We start from the raw sequence: 20623 nt of genomic DNA, 5'->3' as shown, positions 1-20623 counted from the left end.
GCTCTATAAATGTGCTGTGTTATCAGCTTTCAGACTTAATTGAGCATTTGATTGTTTTCCTCTCTCTTCATGAGAGTTTTATAAATTTATTCCTGTCCAAATTTTACACTTCAAATAATGGTTACCAAGGTCATGGTTTGGTGATCGCCTTAAAGAAAAACGAGTTATTTGTTACCATTGTATTTTTAAGATCACAAAAATGTAACATCTTAAAAACAAATGGATTATTGCTTACTCTTCCAAGGTTTCCTTCAAGTGCTAACTTATTTCTCAGTGACTACCACTGCTACATGTTTGAGGTTATTGTCTAGAAAAGATCAATTTCCTGAACATGGAATAAGTGACTGTTGGAGGTTACAAATCACAGACCCTTCAAAGTTTTTGGATTTTTAATTCTTAGCAGTTTGTCAAGTGAAAGAGCAACATCTGAGTAGAACAATTTAACAGATGGCTGGCACTGCTGTAGTTGCTCCCTCAATCACAGGCCATGAGGTGCAGTGATTCTGCAGCTCATGTGTGTGGTACCTGGCCTTGGTACAGCTCCAAACACTGTTTTTTGCTTGCTCGTTGCTGTTATAACAGTAATTCTAATACTAGCTCCTGTGCCTGCTAAGGAGAAATCCTAATCCCACATTACCTTTATTTAGTGTTTGATTCAAGATCCTCCTAGTAAATGAAAATAACATCATGGAAGTATGATCTCAGAAGTACTACAACAGAATAATGTTACAAATCCAACATTATATTATCTCTACTTCCTTTGATCCTCCAACAGAGACCTGGGTTGTGAATCCAGACAGAGCTACCATTCAAGGCTGCATTCCCTTCAAGTAGAAAAAGTATTTGTGCAGAGCTAATCCATCACTCATGAAGAATTTTTATTCTTTCTGTACTTCTTTTCTCCTAAGATTCAATCTCTACACAAGACTCACTAAAAACAAGACAATTTGAGCTTGACTAAAACACACTAGATGTCCCAGAGGCCCATGTTTTACAGTGAAGAAAGGCTTTCCCATTACTCTTCAAAAGAAAGACCTGAGCAAAGTCACTGAAAGGTAATTTTAAAAAGCTCACATTAATGACAGCTTGAAAAACAGATATCCAGGGATGTCTCCTCAAGTTAAACATCAACAGTATAGTTCTCACCAGAGGCACTTAAAAGTAAGACCTCTAATCCTCACTGTGAGTTTAGCTCTTAGATACTGGGATGGAGAAGAAAAGATGTTTGGATATGGCAGTTGGGTAGAGCTGCTCACGGTTGGGTCTCTCCCACCAAAGCTTAGATCTAAGTTTAAGTTGGATTTCAGCTCACATCCTTATTAAGAGTGAAATGTGACACAAAAATGTCAGGGTGTTCCTACTACAGCCAGTGATACAGCCTGTAAGAGCAAGGCCATGATCTGAAAATTCGGGGCTAATCTGTAGTATCATGCTTTTTAAGTCTCCCTGAGAATGGTAAGTGACAGCCAGCCTGATTTGTACATGGTTATGGGTCAGGAGGAGCTATTTCTTTTCTGGTTGCCTTCACAAATGCATGCACTTGTCCTGATGACCTCTGCATTGTGACAGAAGCAATTCAAAAGCAAATCACTAGTCAGTCATTCCAGCAGGAGCTATTCAGGCAAAAAGAGAAAAATCTCCTAACATTTAAGTTGAATCACACAGGCCAATGGTGTCCCTTGTTTTTGGGTTGGATTTTTTTTAAGTCTTCATTAATGTTAGTTATTAAATGTTAGAAATGAATATGTGAAAATATAATGCAGAACACAATTGAAATGCAGAAGCTAAAGGAACACCATGCTATCTCAGCATATCACAATCCATGTGGTCTCTCTCAGCTTCAGCACATCCTGTTCCACTAGAAGAAATCCTGTAATTGGCTGGGTTTGCTCTCAGGGAAAATTTCTTCCTTGCCCTTAAGAATTACAATGCAGCGAGTTACTCTGAAGTTTGCTACTACAAATGACTAAGCCCTTTTCATTTATTTCTTAACACTTTTGTATTAGAACTCTGGATAGTACTGTTAAATTACATTGTCTTACTGAAAAGCCCCATTACAAATGACATAAATCTGAGGCACAGGAACAACTGCTCCCAGGACAGTACTAAGAAATCCCCTTCCAATAATTTTGCATTTGCAATACTCTGTTTCTGAGAGCACTGAACACGTTCTCTTCTATGTCTTCCAAACCACACAGAGTGTGAATTCCTGTATTTACTCCTCTATGCTTTTTTTCATTGGACACCTAGCACACAAAACAAAAGTTGCATTCAGGACACCCATCAGACTTGTCTGCATTGCTAAATCTCACTGATTTCATTGCCTTGGGGAATAAAACCTGTGGAGCACATCCGGCGTCCTGCATCTAAGTCCAATTTTGTAGATGCAATGTTGAAAGGCAAGTCCTGCTCTGTTTGTATGTGGGCAGTTGAGCACGTAAACCAGTGGATCAGTTATTGTCTCATAGGGTGTACACAGAATGCTATCATGAAGAACCATGAAGTTGTCCTCAAGTCAGTTTGAAATCAAAACTGTTTGAGTCCTGCAGCTGAGTCCTCCTGGCTGTGTCTTCCCTTAAGTGGTCAGAAAAGAAGAAATTATCTTCCAGGATCACTCACCAAATATCAGTTTAACTCCCTATGGTTCTGTCACCTTGTACTTTGGGAATGATGGATTTCCTCAGGAAACCTTCCAAGTGTCTGTCTGCTCACAGGACACAGAAAACATTGTCTACTGACATGTTATAGTCACAGCTGGCTCAATGTGGGTTCCAACAGGAGGAGCACATTCTCCCCCACTGATATGTGGAGAACAAAAGGGAAATGTAAACTCCCTGATGTGTTGGAGAGGAGGTGGCTGAGGAGGGCATAACAATATCTCGGCAGCAGGTCTCCTGCATGCAGAGTGGACTGCATGAGGAAGCAGTTCCTCCACTTTGCATCCTTTCTCTCCCCTAGGCAAGGCTGGAAGCCCACCAGGGAAGGCCCTTCTTCACAATCAACCAGTGACAGTGAACTGAAACGCCACTGAGGCACTGCAGCCCAGGGAGCTTTCGCTGTGAAAATCTGTACAGGCTGCAAAGTAATGTCAGTCATTTTAAAGGTATCTAAAGCTGGGATTTCACTATTAGGAAAACTGAAGGATACACAATATTCTCATCCTTGTACATGCTGCTGCAACAGGGAAGTCACTGGACACCCTCCAACCACAGAGCAACACGGGCATTTCTGCTTGAAGCCCTGACTGTTCTTGCAGCTTCTCATCAACAGTAAACATTGGCTTTCAGAAAGACAGGGGATGAATAATTTCTCTTTTAAAGTTTTAGAGGAGGAGGGTGAGTGAGCGGAAATATACATATCACCAGGGAAAAGAAACAAATCTTTGTTTTTCTGCAAAGAATAGATAGAACTGATTTCTCTCAATAAAGACAGTGTCATCAAAATGATTTGCAGGAGCACCATCAGCCTATACACAATTTTAGATACAAAAGTAGAAGCATTCTGATTCTACTTTCCCCTGCATTTTGATAATGCCAAAAACATTATATCTCAGTGATAAAAACTCAAAAAATTTTATTTTATCATGAATCATACTGACTATAATGTATCTGCTCTAGCACTGAATTGAAGTATTGAATACCATATCTCACAGGGATTTTGTTTATACAGAATCAGTCAATTTTATTGTGGCAAATGTCACATACTTTTAATGTGTGACATTTAATGTTAGTGTCATACAGAGCCTGGGAAGCCTGTGCTGAATGCAGTTGCTCCAAATGTGAGATGTAACTGCTTCTATAGACATGCCTGGGACCACTGGAACTACAACACTGCAACTGAAAGGGATTTAAGATACAAAATCACCTTTGTCATGAGCTGGTTAGCACTGAATAAAGCCAAAGCAACTGAAAATGAAGCAGTCTGTATTGCCACCAACAAAATTAACAACTGTATTAAAACACATATTGCAAAAACCATGAGATGGCTGCAGAGAAAGCAACCTTACCCCTGCAGATTTTTACATCGTGATTTAGTTCAACATTCTTGTTTGGCCTTTCTTTGGGTCCAAAACCAGGCATTCAGCACTCAGAAAATGGTGCAGCTTTTCCTGGGATGATGGGTGCATTCTGCAGTCCAGATTGTAGGCACTTGAAACGAGCCCCTCAGCTCCCCCTAACACCCTCTGAAGTGAGAGCACAGAGGTTGTGCCAGAGATGAAGTTTTACTGCCAGCCCTCCAGGCTGCCTAAATCTGATTTGGAGTTGCTGGTCACGTGCTCCACAGACATTCAGAAGCCAGAAGGCTTAAAATCTACTATTGGTCTATTTTATTACTGCTCAGAAAGTAATATCTCAGTATTTCACCAATGGCTCAGCAAAGGCTCAATTCTTCTGTGCACGTCCATACCAATGCTGCTCTCCATTAAGAACTGTGCAGACAGGGACACAGTAAAGGAAAAAGGATACACAGATTTCCTAACTTGATTTGTCGGCAGTTCTCTGGCATCAAATGCTGGTATTAAAGATCTGCAAACTTATTCCCTCATAGGCATTCAAGGCCCTCACTCCCTTTTTATTCTGCATCCTGTACAAAAATCAAGGCTTAGCTCCATCAGCCAGTCTGGCGACCACAAACCTCCACCCCCTGCTTTCCTGCACCCACTGAAGGCCCAGATTTTCTACCCTCCTGATTCACATTATGGGAATTGAGTTATTTTATTTCACCAACAGTTAATTAACACCAAATGTGCACTAATATTTTTACTCTTACTGGTTTTATTCTTTAAATGCTCACTAGAGTTTCTCTTGGAGCTGGGACTAGTTAGAAGAAAGGTTTCCAGGAGCAGTCCCTTGATGAGGGCAAATTTGGGCTAAACTTGCTGAGATTTCTTCCCCATCTTATCTTCTCTTCTTTTACCAGGTTAAGATTTAAGTTGTCCCAGCTTTTCTTCCCTCTTAAAAAACAGGTTTTTAACATAGAAAAACAGATGTATTTGTTCAGAGAGAAAAAGTAGCACATGATCTGTCCTACATACTCAGAACTTCAGGGCCACCCTATGCATTTAGATCTGGTTGAGTTTCCATGTTTGATTTTGGAGTGCTCATCTCTGAATGCTTCAGTGAAGAAGCTGTGATCCAGAGTGCTGATGGGAACATCCCAGAACATCAAACCTCTGTAAAAGAAATGTTGACAGTTTTATCTGAAAGTAGCATTGCTGGGTGCTGGGAGAATAATGGTATATCCAGGGCCTGTACTGCAAAGAGACCTCCAGAACACAGCATTTCCCTATTGGGCAGTGAAGTCATGACACCAATGATGCAATGAAAAACAGATTTATCCAAGTCTCTGATTTTACACAGAAAAGGCACCCAAGAACAAAGCAGATTCATGGAATTCACATGGATTAGCTAACACAGCTGAACTCTCCACTTCCTTAAAACTCCTTGCAGAATTAGGACCCTTTAATATGTTACATCCATGCTTAATACTGGAGAAAAATACCACACTTTGGTTTGCATTTGAGTGTCAGCTCAATGCTAAAATGTATTGTGAGAAGGGAGAAGTAGGTTTTAATGCAACAATAACTTCCTCCTATTATACACACACCCCCACATCTGTCTAAGCAACAATGTCTAACTGGTTAATAAAGGAGAGGAAACATTTAAATTATGATATCAGACCTTTTCAGCCTGGAGAAGCAACCTCTTATTATGGTTGGTCTAATACTCCTTAATTTTAGTCAGTATTACAGGTTCTTTTACAAAACAGACATTATGATTATTGAGATGACAATTCTGTATAAGAAAGAATTAACTGACACATTTAATTTTTACCCATCTCCAAATCACTGTCATATCAGCCTATCCTTCACCTGCTCATAGACACCCTTTTCAAGCAACTTCTGAAAAATTCCTTCCAATTGCTTCACTGATACTCATGCCTTGATCCTACAAGCACACATGAGCAAGCAGATGATGCAGCTTCTTGAAAAATAGGTTTGGGGTTTCTTATAGAATTGTGAAGACATTCAACAAATAAGAAATTCAGTGAAAAGCACAGTTGATATTTTCCCCATACAGTTTTTTTATGTGTCATGTTGTGTTGACTGGGAAAAAAGTAACAAGTTGGGGGAGAGTGAATTAGCAAAGCTCTCACTATTGCCTGTGATATCCTTTATGTACAACTTACTGAAAAGCCTTGGTGTTCAATTCCCTTTTATCAGAAAAGATCTTCACAGCTCGAGACTGTCCTTTCTTTCAAGCCATAAACTGCTTCTGGGACAAGGATCCCTTGTCTCCCCTTGGTCTTAGCACCACATCCAAGAATCTCACTTTGCACACTTTTGCAAAGACAAGTACAAATAACAGACAAGACAGTTCTAAGGCAAGAGACTTGAAGTAGTGGAACTCAGCACAGCCTGGCCACTGGGACATGCAAATGTGGGACTTGACCCTTTGGATAGCACAGGAAATTGCACCAGGGCTTCACCCATCCTTAGAGAGCGGCTAGAAAGACATCAATTCAGGATTGAATTGATCCTGATTTTCTCTTAGAGAACCTAAATGAAAACTTCTTTCTTGAGAAACACTGCAGAAGTTTTGAATTTATCTTGAATAAAAAGCATTTTTCTCCCCAATTTTTTTCTTTCAGCTACCAAACCAAAAGATTCAACTATGCATGCAACCCTAAACCCAGTGTTGCACACTGATGGACACATATCCAGTGCATCAAGTTCTATCTCTGTTCACTCAGTCTACAAAAGACAGCATTTGTAACAGAAACTGTTAATGCTTCTAGAAAATAAAATCATCTTCTAGAATTACTGCTCTCATTTGTGACCTCTTAATTCTCATAAAGCAGGTGATCCTGGTTAATGACTTAAACGCAAACATCTGCTTATCCCCCTCCAAAAAATGGATTAATAAGGCTGAAATTACACAGTCAATGATGTGGATAGTCTCCCACAAAAGTGTGATCATCATTTCAGAACATAACATCTAGCTCAATTTTAATGATATTAAAATCAATTACTATTGCTATTTCCTCTGCTATTTTAAGCCACCCAGGGTTTCATAAACAGTAACAGCAAGGATATGTTACCCCACTTTTGAAAGAAAAAATAATTCAGTAAAGGAAGAAATATAGTCTTTTATCTGTAACCACTACACATAATATTCTGCACTCTGACATAAATATGAAAAAGGAAAAAATATCTGTAATTATATAAGAAAGTTCTAGTCAAAGCAGGAAAACTGCATAACTGACAAGGAAGATCTTGTTGCTGTATAATGCCTTCCAAGAAGCATGTCATATAGTTTTTAGCTGACAATGAGGAGAAGCCATGAATTATTCAAGAACTTGCCCATTTGTTACCAAAACTACTTTGTCATGTAAATGAGCAGAGTTTTGAAATTTCCTGGAAAAAAGTACGTCCCAGAATTTGATCCAAGATCAATTCTTCATTGTTCACAAAGGATTTGCATTAAAAATATTCAGAGTATTAAACTAGTAACTTGATTATCACAACAGTGACTTCTTATGAAAAAAGGACAGCTCCCTCGAGACATGTAAATCACCATCTCACCGTAACATTTCAAAATCAAGGAGTTCACAGCACAGCCAACCTGTGACAGAGCAGCTAATAAAAGAATAACTCCAAAGGCTGCCACACAGGCTTAATGGTAAGTTTGGCAGATGCATCTGATATTTAAACTGGACGTTGGTGCACAGCAGAACCACCAGGTCCCACGGCACAATCTTTGATTTCAGTAGCGTTCCTCGGGATCAAAATGGTCTGAGGCAGCTGAGACAGCAAGTCAGTAGAGATGGAGAGAGAGTAAATCCTGGGTTCTGAACAGTGCTGTTATTTTGCTGCAATATTTGATATTAAATTCATCAAACATGTTTAATTTCAGTATGGAACAGCAGAGAAGGATGATGCAAGCTTCGTTCTCTGAAACTAAACAGTTTAAAACCAAATCATACAAAGTATCTGCAAACTCCGTTTAATTCAGAACTGGATCATTTAAGGAATATTTATTCATTCATTCTTAAAGAATTCTACTTTTTTTATCTTCTTGTTTTAGGCATAGAGCTGACATCAACATGCACATGATGGAAATCACGAGCTCCAGCACATGTTTAATTTAAGGCTCATCCAACAGTTCCAAAATACTTCTGAGACATGCATTTTGGTGCCTTACCAAACGAGGTCTGCTCAAATTTATGACAAATCATAACTGTATATTAAAATACACATTTCTTCAAAACCAGACAGAACTGTAACTCCCCATGGCCTAACCCCATCAGAATAATTCAAACTGTAAATCTCGAATAACTCAGAGGAGTTGAAAGAGAACATTACTTAACCAAAATACTTCATGATTTAAGAAGTATCAAGTTCTGAAGATTTATGGCAAATTGAGAATTTGCAAATGTTGGACTTAAAAAAAAGAAGTAATTAAGTGAAAGCACATTAATTACAGCTATTGGACAAGGTAACTATAATTACTAGGGAAACTAATTTTGAGACAAAGCATTATGTGACATATATAATTATGAGAATAAAAATGATTATGTATTAGCTGGATGAATATCTCAATCCTGATAGCTAAAATTAAACATATTTTTAACCAAGACAATCCATACATTCTTACTTAGACTTTAACACAATACCCACCTTAGAACACATGTGTAGAAACCACTGTCTTGCAACTCAACCGAGTGAAACCATATGGAATCTTCATCCTTGCTCATCCTAACTTCGGAAAATATAATGGGTTCTTCTAAATCTCCTTTGTTTTTGTACCACATAAGCCTAAGACCTGTGCTTTGGGCCATGCTATAATTAGTTCTGATATAGCTGTAGAAAAGGGCACATTTCACTCGGACTGGTTCACCTGCCAAAGCCATGTATGTCTTGAGATCCACTGACCAGTCAATGCAACCATCAACTGAAAGCAAAACAATAATAAAGAAATATTAGACACAGACATATTTTTCAATATAGTTTAAGGACGTTTGTGAAATACAATGCAATACACTAAAAGAAAAGAACCTTTGTTTTATGGCAGTACAAAAAATGTAAAGCAACTATTGGCAATTAGGGTTTCATACACCTTTTTTCATTACATGTAACTGTGAATTTGCAGCCAATAAATAGAACACATTAAACCATTGAACACTTCTTTAGAATATCATTACTTTCATCCCCAAAGCACTAATTTTTTATTAAATAAACTAAATGTTTCACCTTAACTATTTGCCTCTGTAAACCAGTTTTGAAATCTTTATTTTGTTGTTGGAGGAAAATGTACATTGGCATCTGATGCCAATCTTATCCCTTAAAACTTTTCCATCCACCTCTGCTAATTACGCTATGCAAAAAAACCCCAAATAACAGATGTGACATTTATCATTTTCTTTTCGAGGCAGTTCCACAGAACTTTTTTCTTTTCTGCAGCCTACTCACACTGTAGAGATGTGTATTACACACAACAGGATACAATTACTACTTGCTGCCTGTACAATCAAGATTAATACAGGAGTTGTACAAACAAGAAAAGAGATCTTTTGATGTTCTGTTCAGCAAAAATTTTTGAAACAGTTTTCTTGATATTTCACTTGTAAAATTAATATATGTCAGCCAGTTAAATAAAAGATTACTTCTCCCTACAATTTTTTCTCCCTTTATTATTATCTTAGTTACAATAAAATCCCAGAACACGAATACGTGTAACTCCCCCCTCAATTATCAGAGACCTTCTAGTTCAATCTTTCTCATTGTTGGAAAAATTGTAAGTTTGAAAGTCAACCAAGAACATAACCAAGGACAAAGAATTCAAAGGCAGATCATCAATAGGCAAACACATTACCTAAAATTAATAGACTTGATTAAATACGTAGTTTTCAGAATTTATTGATCATATTCAGCTACAAGTAAGTGAAGCACCTTTACCTTTCATGCAGCTACCTCAAATTCAACCAAGTAATGCTCAATTTTCCTCTTCTGCATTTACAACATTAATTCTCAAACTATAAATGTTGGATATCCTTATACATTCTTGATTTCATATACATCTTCAATAGCATGCACTCTTCAAGTGATTTTTAAATTTACTTCCTAAACAAATGCAGCAAACCAAAATTTCTACACATGGTGAAATATCAGGTCTGGTTCTTTTTTTAGCAGTTTTTACAGCCTTTAAATTATTTCTGACATCTTTTCAGGCTTCTCTTCCATCATTCAAAAGTACCTGTGATAAATGGAGGGTTTTAATTTTCCCATTGCCATGAATCAGCTTTGACTGTACTCTGATCACATGAGCCATACACCTGAACCATATTTTAAACCTGTTGACACTGACCACTTTCACACTTTTCTGATACATAACTTCCATGTTATGTATACATAACTTCCATGTAACATCTTATTGCAAAACAAACATTACTTGTAAAAAAACCCCAAACTAGCATAAGCTCAGGAGGGAAGGGAAACCCAATACTCAAACCTATGTTATGTACCTACTGTCATGAGGGTATTGGCAGGCAAAGGGAGGTCTTAGAACACCTTTACCCACAGGGTGTTCCCTGCTCCTGCCCCCACCCTGCTGGCAGGTACAAACACAGCAGCTGGTTGTGCCAGCTGACTTCTCATCAAGAAAAGTCCCCAGACCAAATCCTTCACCTGAAGTTATGTACACACAGTTTTGGTTAACTTCAATTTTCATTTTCATTTTGATGAAAACATCCCGTTGATTTAAACTAAAATCCATTGCTTCTTGCTTTTAACAGCTGCTGTTAATGACATCAACTGAAGGGCCATCAGCAATTTACTGACTTTCGTTTTCCTCACTGCTGCAGCATCACTGCTTCCTCTGTGTTCACCCTCTCACACTTAGTGCCACACACAACAGGACAAGTTTGGATAATAATTAATTGAAAATCCTGCACAGGAGTATTTGCTCTCAGTGCATCCCCTCCAGGTTTATAACATCCTTCACTGTGACCAAAGCTGCACGTCGTAACTTGAACACACCCTTGTCGGGACCCCAGGAAACACGGCACTGGCCTCTCTCTGCATCACTGTTACACAGACATGGGCAACCAGCAGCAGAGCTGGTTCTCCCAGTCCTACAACCCCATCCAATCCACTTTTATGTCAAAGCCCAGTTCTGACACCATGAATTATTTCATAGAGTGGACTGAAGTCTTTTACATCGAGCAGGTATCATTGTACTCCATACAGAGCTTCCTCACAAAACTCTGTGCTTTTTATAAGCCCTGCTCTTTAGGCTGGTGTGATTTACAATTAAAGAGCAGTGCAGAGCTCACAGTCACTTTCTCTCAGCGAGGGATGTGAAAGGCAATGCTGAGCTCTCCAGATGGCTCATCCCTTGTTCTCCACGACACACAGATATTCTCAAAGGCACCCTTCCTCCTGCACTTTAGCAAAGACACAAAAGTCTCAGCTGAAATGAATAGGGGTGCCCAGAACTGGAATTCAGATCCAGACTAATTAATCCTGTCAATCTTGTGTCAATCGAATCCTGTCACATCACCTAATGCTTTCAAACCTGTGCTGGTTCAGCAAAGTTAAACCACAGCAAAGAATAACTGACATTCAGACACATATGGAAAGCTTGAGGGTCAAGCAGAATGGTGCCAGTTTTTCATTTATTCCACAGAGCAGAGTCACAATTAGGAGGAGTTATGGAGTCAGGTACTGACCCAATATGGAAATCCAGCTTTGGAAGCTGAAAATGCCTCTGATTCCAGTAAAATTTCTCCCACATCCACATCAAACAACTTGTCGAAGCACAGCTCAAATTAATGCTAATCATCCTTCAGTGTCATTCAATCTGTCTCATCTTCCACTTTGATTTGAAAACTTCTTCTCCCTTCTAGTGTGCACTTCTCTACTGTTTTATTTTCAAAATTTGACTTGTTGAAGTGGAATAGATAAAGGCATTTGAAAGATTATTTACAAGCAGGTCACTAGAGTGGCTAAAATCCATCTCTAGTTGCCCCCAGAGGAGAACAAGACAGTGGTGCTGGTGCTCTGTTGGCCACTGCCAGCGCTCTAGTCGGCACTGGGCACAGTGACCTGAGCCCAGCACAGCACCTGCATCTCGAAGAAGAACTTAAAGAAAAGGAAATTTACACAGGAGACCCTTTTCCCATTAACAGTGTCCAAATGGAAGAATTTCAGCAGCCCACAGCAAGGCTGACCCCAACACAGGGAGCCGGATGGAGGGGAAGGTGCAGGCAGGCTGTGCCTGCCCATTGCCCCTGCCTGCCCCCGCTGCTCCCCTGCAAGAGCTCCCTCCCTGCAGCACGTCAGGAGGTGGTAATTACAGAGGAGAGCACACAGGGAACGGAGCAACCATTCATTACAGGGTTGGTGACATCTGCGGAGGGGAGAAGTCTCACAGACCGCCTTGACTAAATCTTAATTATTAAAGAAAGACTAATCAAACAGGAGATGACTTTTTTCCCCTCACTCTTTTTTTTCTTGTTAAATACACAGTCAAGAATGTTTCCTCTTATGAAGCTGTAGAGGCTAAAATCTAGGTCAGGCTCCCTGCACTCACATGGAAGCTGGAATTTTTCCTCTTGCCGTGCTGTCAGTCACTGGAGCGTGAGCATTGTTAGATTCTTTTGGAGTATTCTCCAAGCTGTCATTACAAATGACTGGAGCTGCTTAGGTGGAGTCCAGCACTACATTATCCAGAACAAAGTTTGCTGTCATTTTTTTGGGGCTGGCTCTCAATATGTAATATAATCAGGGTAGTAAGAAGAGAAAAATAATGGCATTAGAGAGAGGAACTTACTACACAATAAATGTATATTTCTCTGCTACCCTATAATCACCTGGTAAATGCCTGACTGAAAGCCAACTCAAATTAAATCCTGTATATTCTGGGTGTACTTTAGAAACCTTCAATAATTTTTTGAAATATTTTTTATTTTAAATTTGGAGCACTTAGAGAATATGGAAAAAAACTGTCCCATTTTTAGCCCAGGTTCCTGAGGAAAAGCAGTTTGTCCATCAGTCAGTGTCCCCACTCCCTCAGCGTAACTTCTGCCCCAAGTGACTAATTCCACCCTATTGTGTAGAACACGAAAGTGTTCAGGTACACAAGAGCCCTGCATGGGTGCAGGAGAGTCCCAGTGTGTCCCCCAGGGCTGGGAAACACAGCAGCAGTGAATCATGGCAGAGCCCCACTGAGCCCATCCCAGTTATCTATCCAGGCTAATGCAACCTGAGGAGAGAGTGAATTGAAAATGAAGGTTTCAAAATTATTAAGTAAACAAGAGTTTAAGTTGGCTGACAATAACTTACTGTACTTTTATGTCAACAATCAACCCAAAGCGTGTACTGCATCTTCTTCCTCAACATTTCCTGATAATTTCCCATTACTCTTATTTTAAATAAATCTCACTGCCTAGGGAGTCTAGATGCATTTTAACATGAACCATATAATTTATGAGCAATTACAGAGGAGCATGTACATAGTCTCTGAGTAATTTGTCTTTCTGATTGCTGTCATATAAATAATTTTTTGCATAGCGAATCTGCCTGTTATAATTTTTGTAGGGATCTGTCACCTACAGCAATTTATATCATGGCATTGTTAAACATGTTTGCCTACCTTGTTACCTGAAAATCTCATTTTAAATTGAAATCATCTACAAATAAATAATTAAAAAAAACCCAGATTAGCTAATGTATTAAATTTATTGCTCCACAAAGCAAGCAATGCTTGTGACTGCAGGTACATAGTCAGAAATAAAACTACCATTCCTCTAATATAAGAGTTATATCTTTATGTACATATTAGCTGTAGAACAGCAGAGTCCAGGAGTTGATATCCACCATGCTCGGGCTTTGCAGACATGTAGGAATGATAGATGCACTCCATTAAGGATGTCCAAAGAGGGATGCAAATTTTTTAGAATCTTAAAGGAGAGAAATCAGTTACAGGCAATGAATTCTTGGCAACTTGGTATTTTCAGATCTTGATTCTGGAGAAGAGGGAACACGTCCTGCATTTGAGCAAACACAGTGAAACCTTTAACAGCTTTGGCCGGACGTGATCTTCACAAGGGTCAGGGTGTTGGATCAGCCTTGCCATGCATAATTGGTTTCACATCTCTGGCTTTCTGGCTACACTATGCTAATGCTGCTGTGGTGCTTGCAGACCCCTGCCAGCATCTCATCACAGCCTGGCACTGCCACGAGAGACCTGACAGTCAGCAGAGCCCAGCATGTGGTCCCCTGCTCCTCACACCGTGAGCCGTGTCAGGGAGCTGAGCTGCCTAAAAACTGACAGACACCACCCCCTCCCTTTGGAGTAATCTTTAAATACTCTGATGTTCAGAGACACATTTGCTGGTCAGAGAACACATTTCAAATAAAACAGTCCATTGACCAGTTTGCTCACTCTTCAAAATAATGGATGTCACCTCTGAAGCAGGGTAAGCTCTTTGCGTGTGGAGCTCCCTCAGCTTGGCTGACCTACCAAACTGGATGGTCAAAGGACACTCTGACAGCTATTAATAAAAATCCACTCTAACTAAAGATATCTGAGCTGATATCTCCAACACAGAGAGCCAGTTACCCAGTTTTACAGGGGAGAAGTAGTCGTCCCTGCTGGTGGTACTTCAGGAAGGTGTGGAGAGTGCCCTTCTCCAGCAGCAGAGGAGCGACTGCAAATAGCAGGTAGGAAAGGAGGAGGAAGTTCAGGTAAAGTGTCTGTGATGTTTCTTTTCTGTGAGTTACAGTTTTACCCTTCTTTGAGTCAAGTGGACCTTTGTTTTTGACTCTGACTATGCTCAAATTTTAAACTGCATTTTAGAAAAAAATACAAATAGTTGTGTCCCCTGAGACATACAGTAAATCAAAAATGTATCTGTTGGAGATAAGACCAATTAGAAAACCACCAATCTTGAGGAAAAAACCAAGTTTATCATGATCCAAGATGGGTGAATTTTGCCATGCTTCTCCTACTACCCTGTTAACAACTCCAACTAGTTAATTTCTATCCCAGTAACGTCTTGTTTCAGCAATAAACCAAGATTATTTTGCTATAGAAACACAACAGCTAAGAGGACGATCACCCACAGACTTTGTAGTTTCTATACTCTGATCTCTACTTTCTGATTTTTTTCTAGCAAGAAGTAGACCATTCAAATTTACTGGTGAAAAAGTTTGGGACTTTCAGGACATGTAAAAGTGCAAATATTTCAAAATTCCTAAAGCAAGTACTGATGAGTGCAAAAAACCTACTTTACTAGATTTAGCAACATGCAAATATTTATCCAAATCTGGGTCATAAATAAGGAAAAATGCATTTAGTTATCCATACACATTATCTGATATTTTTCCAAATTTTGATCAAAGCTTCAAATTTCTATAAGATGGACCAAAAGGTTTTTAAGTCTTGTGCTTGCTTCATTTTTTTGACCAGCTTTTCTTATGATATGCAGCTAAACAACCCAACTCAAATGTCAAATATTCCAGTCGAACACTCATCATTTCCTTTGAGGTCAAACACACTGTAAATATATATCGCCAGAGGTTCAAATAACCATGGATTGCTCTGCTCTGAATTACATATGCATATGGTGCCAGGAGCATTTCAGTCTTATATTGAAAATGCAAAAGAAAATATACTAGTAGATCACCAGAATTCTCTAGGGAGAGAAAAAAAACCTGAACAAAGTCTCAGCTTCCAGGAGCGATGGCATATTAATGAGGTCAAGACTTAGAAATCATACTTGAAGAACAAAAATGCTGCAGCAGTGTCAGTAGAAGTCACTGGACAGGGGCATTTCATCCTGTAGCACTTGTCAGAGCCAGCTTTTCATGTGGCACCTTATCACAGGGGCTTTTGGGAATGCTTGCTGATGGAGAGAAGAGCAAATCACAGCTGGCAGGTTAAGATTTTGCTGGGGACAGAGAGCTCTGAGACACATACTGTGAGGGAAAGAAAATCTCTGTTCTCATCATATTCTTTGCTACCTCTTGCAAGTCAGATGTTCCTGGAGACAGATGGAACCTGAAGTGCCCTTCCAAAGCTGTGCTCTTTGCGTGGAGCAGATCGCTCTGCTGAGCACAGAGAGAGAGGGCACTAAACCAACTGCTTAAAATGCAGCATATTTACCTTAAAAATGAGTGTTTGGTGACCTTGATCTCCTAATCACTTCAGTATCTGGCAGGTTTTTAAAGAGCCTGTGTTGAAGTAAACAGAAACTGGAACTTATAAAAGCAGCTTGGTTTTAAATATTCAATATAATGCCTTGATTCTCCACAGCTGTCACCAGGTTAGAAAACAATGTAAAAGGCACCTTGAAAATCAACAGCAGTAGAGCCAGGACATGAACAATAAAGAAATCATGGCTTCATGATTTCATGTATTTTGTGAAGTCCCATACATGGGTTCAAGGAATGTGCCCCAGCCTGTCCTGGCTTCTCAGCCCCTCTGGCACTGCCTGGCCTGTCCTTCCTGCTCCAGTTCTCCTCCTGCAATGGGGCAACAGATTTGGAAGAGTTGTGGGGAAGTTCATTGGCAAAACTCCTGCCTCTGGCCAGCCTCCTTCTTTACTCTACAGAGGTAAAGCCAAGTGGATGATCTGTGGCAAACAAGATATCCAAACAACTAAAATTTTTTTATCATCTGAGGATCCATAAATTAATCTCTATTTCTTCAAAGTCAGCCATGCAATAACATGATATTTGCATATCTCCCTTTTTTCTTTATCCAACTAGAAAGGAAACATTATTTTAGGCAGAAAAAGTATGTTGCTCTAGACTGGAGGAGCCAGATCAGGTATTTGACATTACAGTTGCTTCTTGGAGTGACCAAGTAACAAAACTTTCCTGTTTAAATCCTTAAGTTCATAAATGAACAACTCAAGTACTCAAGAAATCAGTAAAAACACGAGTATGAACTCAAAGACTGTAAATTAGCTGTTTACCCAGTTCTGAAACCTACCTGAACTCCATTTTTTTAACATATTGTCCACAAAATCTAGTAAATAAAAATACTTCCATTTTCCAGGTTCCAGAATGCAGAAAAAGTAATTTTTTCTAACACGTTGTGCAATGAATATTGCCATTTTTATTAGCTCTTCAGATTCCTGAGGGAATTAATGAGTGATGGAAAAGCACAAAGAGAGATTTCCCAGCATCTCTGATACTTCTTTGGTGCACAGAACTATCTTCACACAAAGGAGATACAAAGAAAGAAGAATCGCTGTCTAAGGGAGAATAGTAACTGATACTACTAGCGAGTAAAACAGACTGAAAATATTCCACTGCATTTATAAATAAAACTTTTATCCTAACAAGATTTCAGGTAAGGAACAACACACCGAAAATACACTTTATACCTGAAGGTATATGCATTTAATATTTTAAGTGGTGTCGACTATACATGAGTTCTTTAAGGACACTCTCCAAGATGGTTTTAATAGTCTCCAGCCAATCACATTAACCACAGAGACTTCCACACACTTCTGTTTTCATGTCTTTAGCACCATGCAAACTTTGGGAACAAAGCTGAATTCATCTCAATAATTGATGAGTCTCTTTTCATTAGTCCCTTTGAATAAAGTTACTGAAGGTAAAGTAAATGGAAACTAGATCCCAGATCAGGCAGTTGCAGACTCAAGTAATCATACAATTAGAAAACTCTATATCCACTGCTTGTTATTCCCAGAAGGGAGTTGTAGGAAAGAACTGTGAATAATAAGAATTAAAAATGGAAGAGAATGAACCTCTATTAACTTTCTAGTCTCTGTGGGGCAGACAGAGTGGTGTACATGCACGAGGTTATTTTATTTTTCATCTGTTTTTCAAGTATGTGGACAGTTTGAATTGCATTATCTGCTTTCAGGGCAGAGTCCTCTTGAGTTTGGATTAGGTTAAGAAGACAGACTCCCCGTTGAATACACCAGGCTGTATTAATTTCTTCCCCTGTCTGCAGAGGGGAATCCTTGAGTAACCCAGGTCTGCTGTAAGGGCTCTTCCTACATCTCACCTGTGGCAGAGGAAGATTACTCGACATAAGAAGAGAGTGAGGAGACTCAAAAGAGCCATGGGAGAGTATCACACCCCACCACAAGAGGAAAGCAGGACTAAGTTATTCCTGTGGATGACCTCCATGGTATTTGTACAAGGTTTAAGCAATTATTCACTGGGACACCGGTGCAGGAGGGACATTTCTGGTAGCCCAAATTCCTCAATTTCCATGGGCAACTCATGCCTGACCAACACACTTGCCTGGCCTGCACAGCCAACTGTGCCATGATGCCAGGCCTTTGAGCAAGAGCCCAGATTCCAGACTTCCAGGGGCCTCCTCTAACCTACCTGATCCCATGATTTGGTCCTATCACCAAACACCAATTCGCAGGCACATGAAAGGAGCCTTTCACACAAATATCCATATCTGGGTCTGCACATGCTCTGCCCTACCCATTGATTGTTTATTTTCTAACTTACAAAGATGTAGTCAGTCCATCAGAGGATTACCAAATGCTTTACAAAACTAGTTTCCTATCATAAACACACCAGGTAGAATGAATGTTTTGAGCCTTGGATATCTGCGAACTACTGCATGAACACACCGTAACATTAAAAAATTAAAACAACAAAAAAAGAGAGAGAATGCACAATTTTCAATCAGGACATGCACATGAACACAAGTCAAGTTCATCTGAATTCACTTGCAACAAATAACCAGCTTTGGTCATTTGCTTTGCCTCTACACATTTACCTCTGGATATCTAAGACATAATTGCCATTCCTCCTGTTATCTGGCACAGATAATTTCAGCTGCAGTGAGCCAATTACCATTTCCACTTGCATGACAGGAAGACCTCTGTCTGAAAAGGTTGTGACCCATGCACTAACCTAAGTAGTAATTCCTCCTCTCATTTAAATTCATTATCTGCATGTATTCAGCAGAATTTAAATAGGAAACTCCTGACTGGAACACACCAAACTCCGTTTCAGTAAAAGGAACATTCACAAATAAAAACAGCATTTGCTTTTATAGACAACCATGAATAGAAGTGTTAGAGGCCTATTTGTTTAAAATATGTCTGTAAGTGGTAAATTATGAAGTGCTTTCAAAATGAGATATTTTTAAACAGTAAACATTGTTCTTAAGGCTTGCTTCTATTTAAAATAAACAAACATACAGGTTTCCTTACTGCAAGTCATTATTATTACATGTAAGAAAGAAAAGTGAAGGATGATTGAACAATGAGCCATTACAAGATCTACCTGTGCTACAGACACATCTCTCTAGGTGAAGCAGCAACTGGTAATGAAGTGCTGTGCTCTGTAACACAGCATTGCTCATTTGCTTAGGAACACCTTTACATTTACAAATGCATTTTCTAAAAGCTGCCTATTGCAAATTCCTGCAGCACTGAATCCACCAGCAGTCCCACACCCCCCAGCTATGCACCTCCAGTGAAAACAAGGGCTTCGTGTACAGGACCACACCCATTTCCATTTCACAAACACAGACCATGAAAAGGGGGCTGTGATGGCAACTCTCCCTGCTCCCTGCTATGGTCTGACAGTTCCCCCAAAGTCCCAACCCACTTCCAGATGAGTTGTCAGTGGTGGCCCTGAGCAGGCCTTGTCACCAGTACAACTCAGTCTCCCCTATTGGGCTCCCATTCCTGGGTCCTTGCTCTGCCCCTGCCCCAGCCCCAGCCCTGGTGATGCCCCCTCGTTGAGGTAGAGGGGCCATTTAGTCATCACTGGGACTGCAGCTCCCCCCACGGGCACATTCCTAGGGACTTCATCCTCTTTCCAGTCATTGTCCAAAGCCTTTACTCAGGAGACTCAGAACACTGATTGAAGTCCCACAGAAACTGGCCCTGCTTCCAGCTGACACACAGCAGTGACTATCTTTAAATGAGAACCATCATAAAGCAGACAGACCCCAAACCAGCCCAGTTTACAGCCTTTTCCTCACATTTTCCTGTTACTTCATAAGCCAGAAACAAAACCCGACAACAGGAACCTTTCATTTATTAGTAAGCAAAAAGCAACAAAACTGCGAATACTTCATTACTAATACATCATTTGCTCAGAACGGCACAAAACAAACAGGTCTGTGTTTTATTCATGGGCCCCCTGTCATCCTCAATGGCCTCAACTCACTGCAAAAACACGCAGCTGCTGCCTGTTTCACCAAGCAGAGCCTGAGAGGAATGGGGAGACAGAGATGTTTGAGCTCCTGGAGGAGGCTCGGCAAAGACAGAAGTTTGGGTCTGGGATGCGGGGGGAGGAGCTGGAGAGCCCTGGGCACCTAAGGCTTTTCTTTGGATGTCAACATGTCATCCAGGTGGGACACTGTCCTGCAGCCCCACCACCCATCAGCACATTGTTATTAAATCATCACAGCACAACCGTAAAAGACAACTCTGAAATTCGTCATAAAAGCCTCCACATGAGCTACTGATAAACCAGAAAAAATTACATAACTGGAGTAACATGTTTAATTGATGTCTCTCCACTGGTACTGACTGGTTACCCAATACTCAGTAGGTAACGTGGAGGCTGCTCATTTTCTGTCATGTTTCTTGCTTGCTCACT

General features: G+C 39.9%; 1 protein-coding gene across 2 annotated transcripts in view; it reads right to left on the bottom strand.

Moving 5' to 3' along the window:
- IL1RAPL2 (interleukin 1 receptor accessory protein like 2) overlaps positions 1-20623 on the bottom strand; it is a 359886-nt gene that overhangs the window by 170968 nt on the left and 168295 nt on the right. For both annotated transcript variants that reach the window (XM_008930689.2, XM_018070872.1), the window contains exon 3: positions 8681-8954. In XM_008930689.2, the coding sequence (XP_008928937.1) occupies positions 8681-8954 (274 nt within the window). The remainder of the gene's footprint in view (positions 1-8680; positions 8955-20623) is intronic.

The sequence above is a fragment of the Manacus vitellinus genome, unplaced genomic scaffold (genome assembly GCF_001715985.3).
Source record: "Manacus vitellinus isolate BGI_N305 unplaced genomic scaffold, ASM171598v3 scaffold_19_pilon, whole genome shotgun sequence".
Taxonomy (NCBI): domain Eukaryota; kingdom Metazoa; phylum Chordata; class Aves; order Passeriformes; family Pipridae; genus Manacus; species Manacus vitellinus.
Note: the sequence above shows the minus strand (reverse complement) of the source record. Positions and strands in the feature narration are given on the sequence as shown.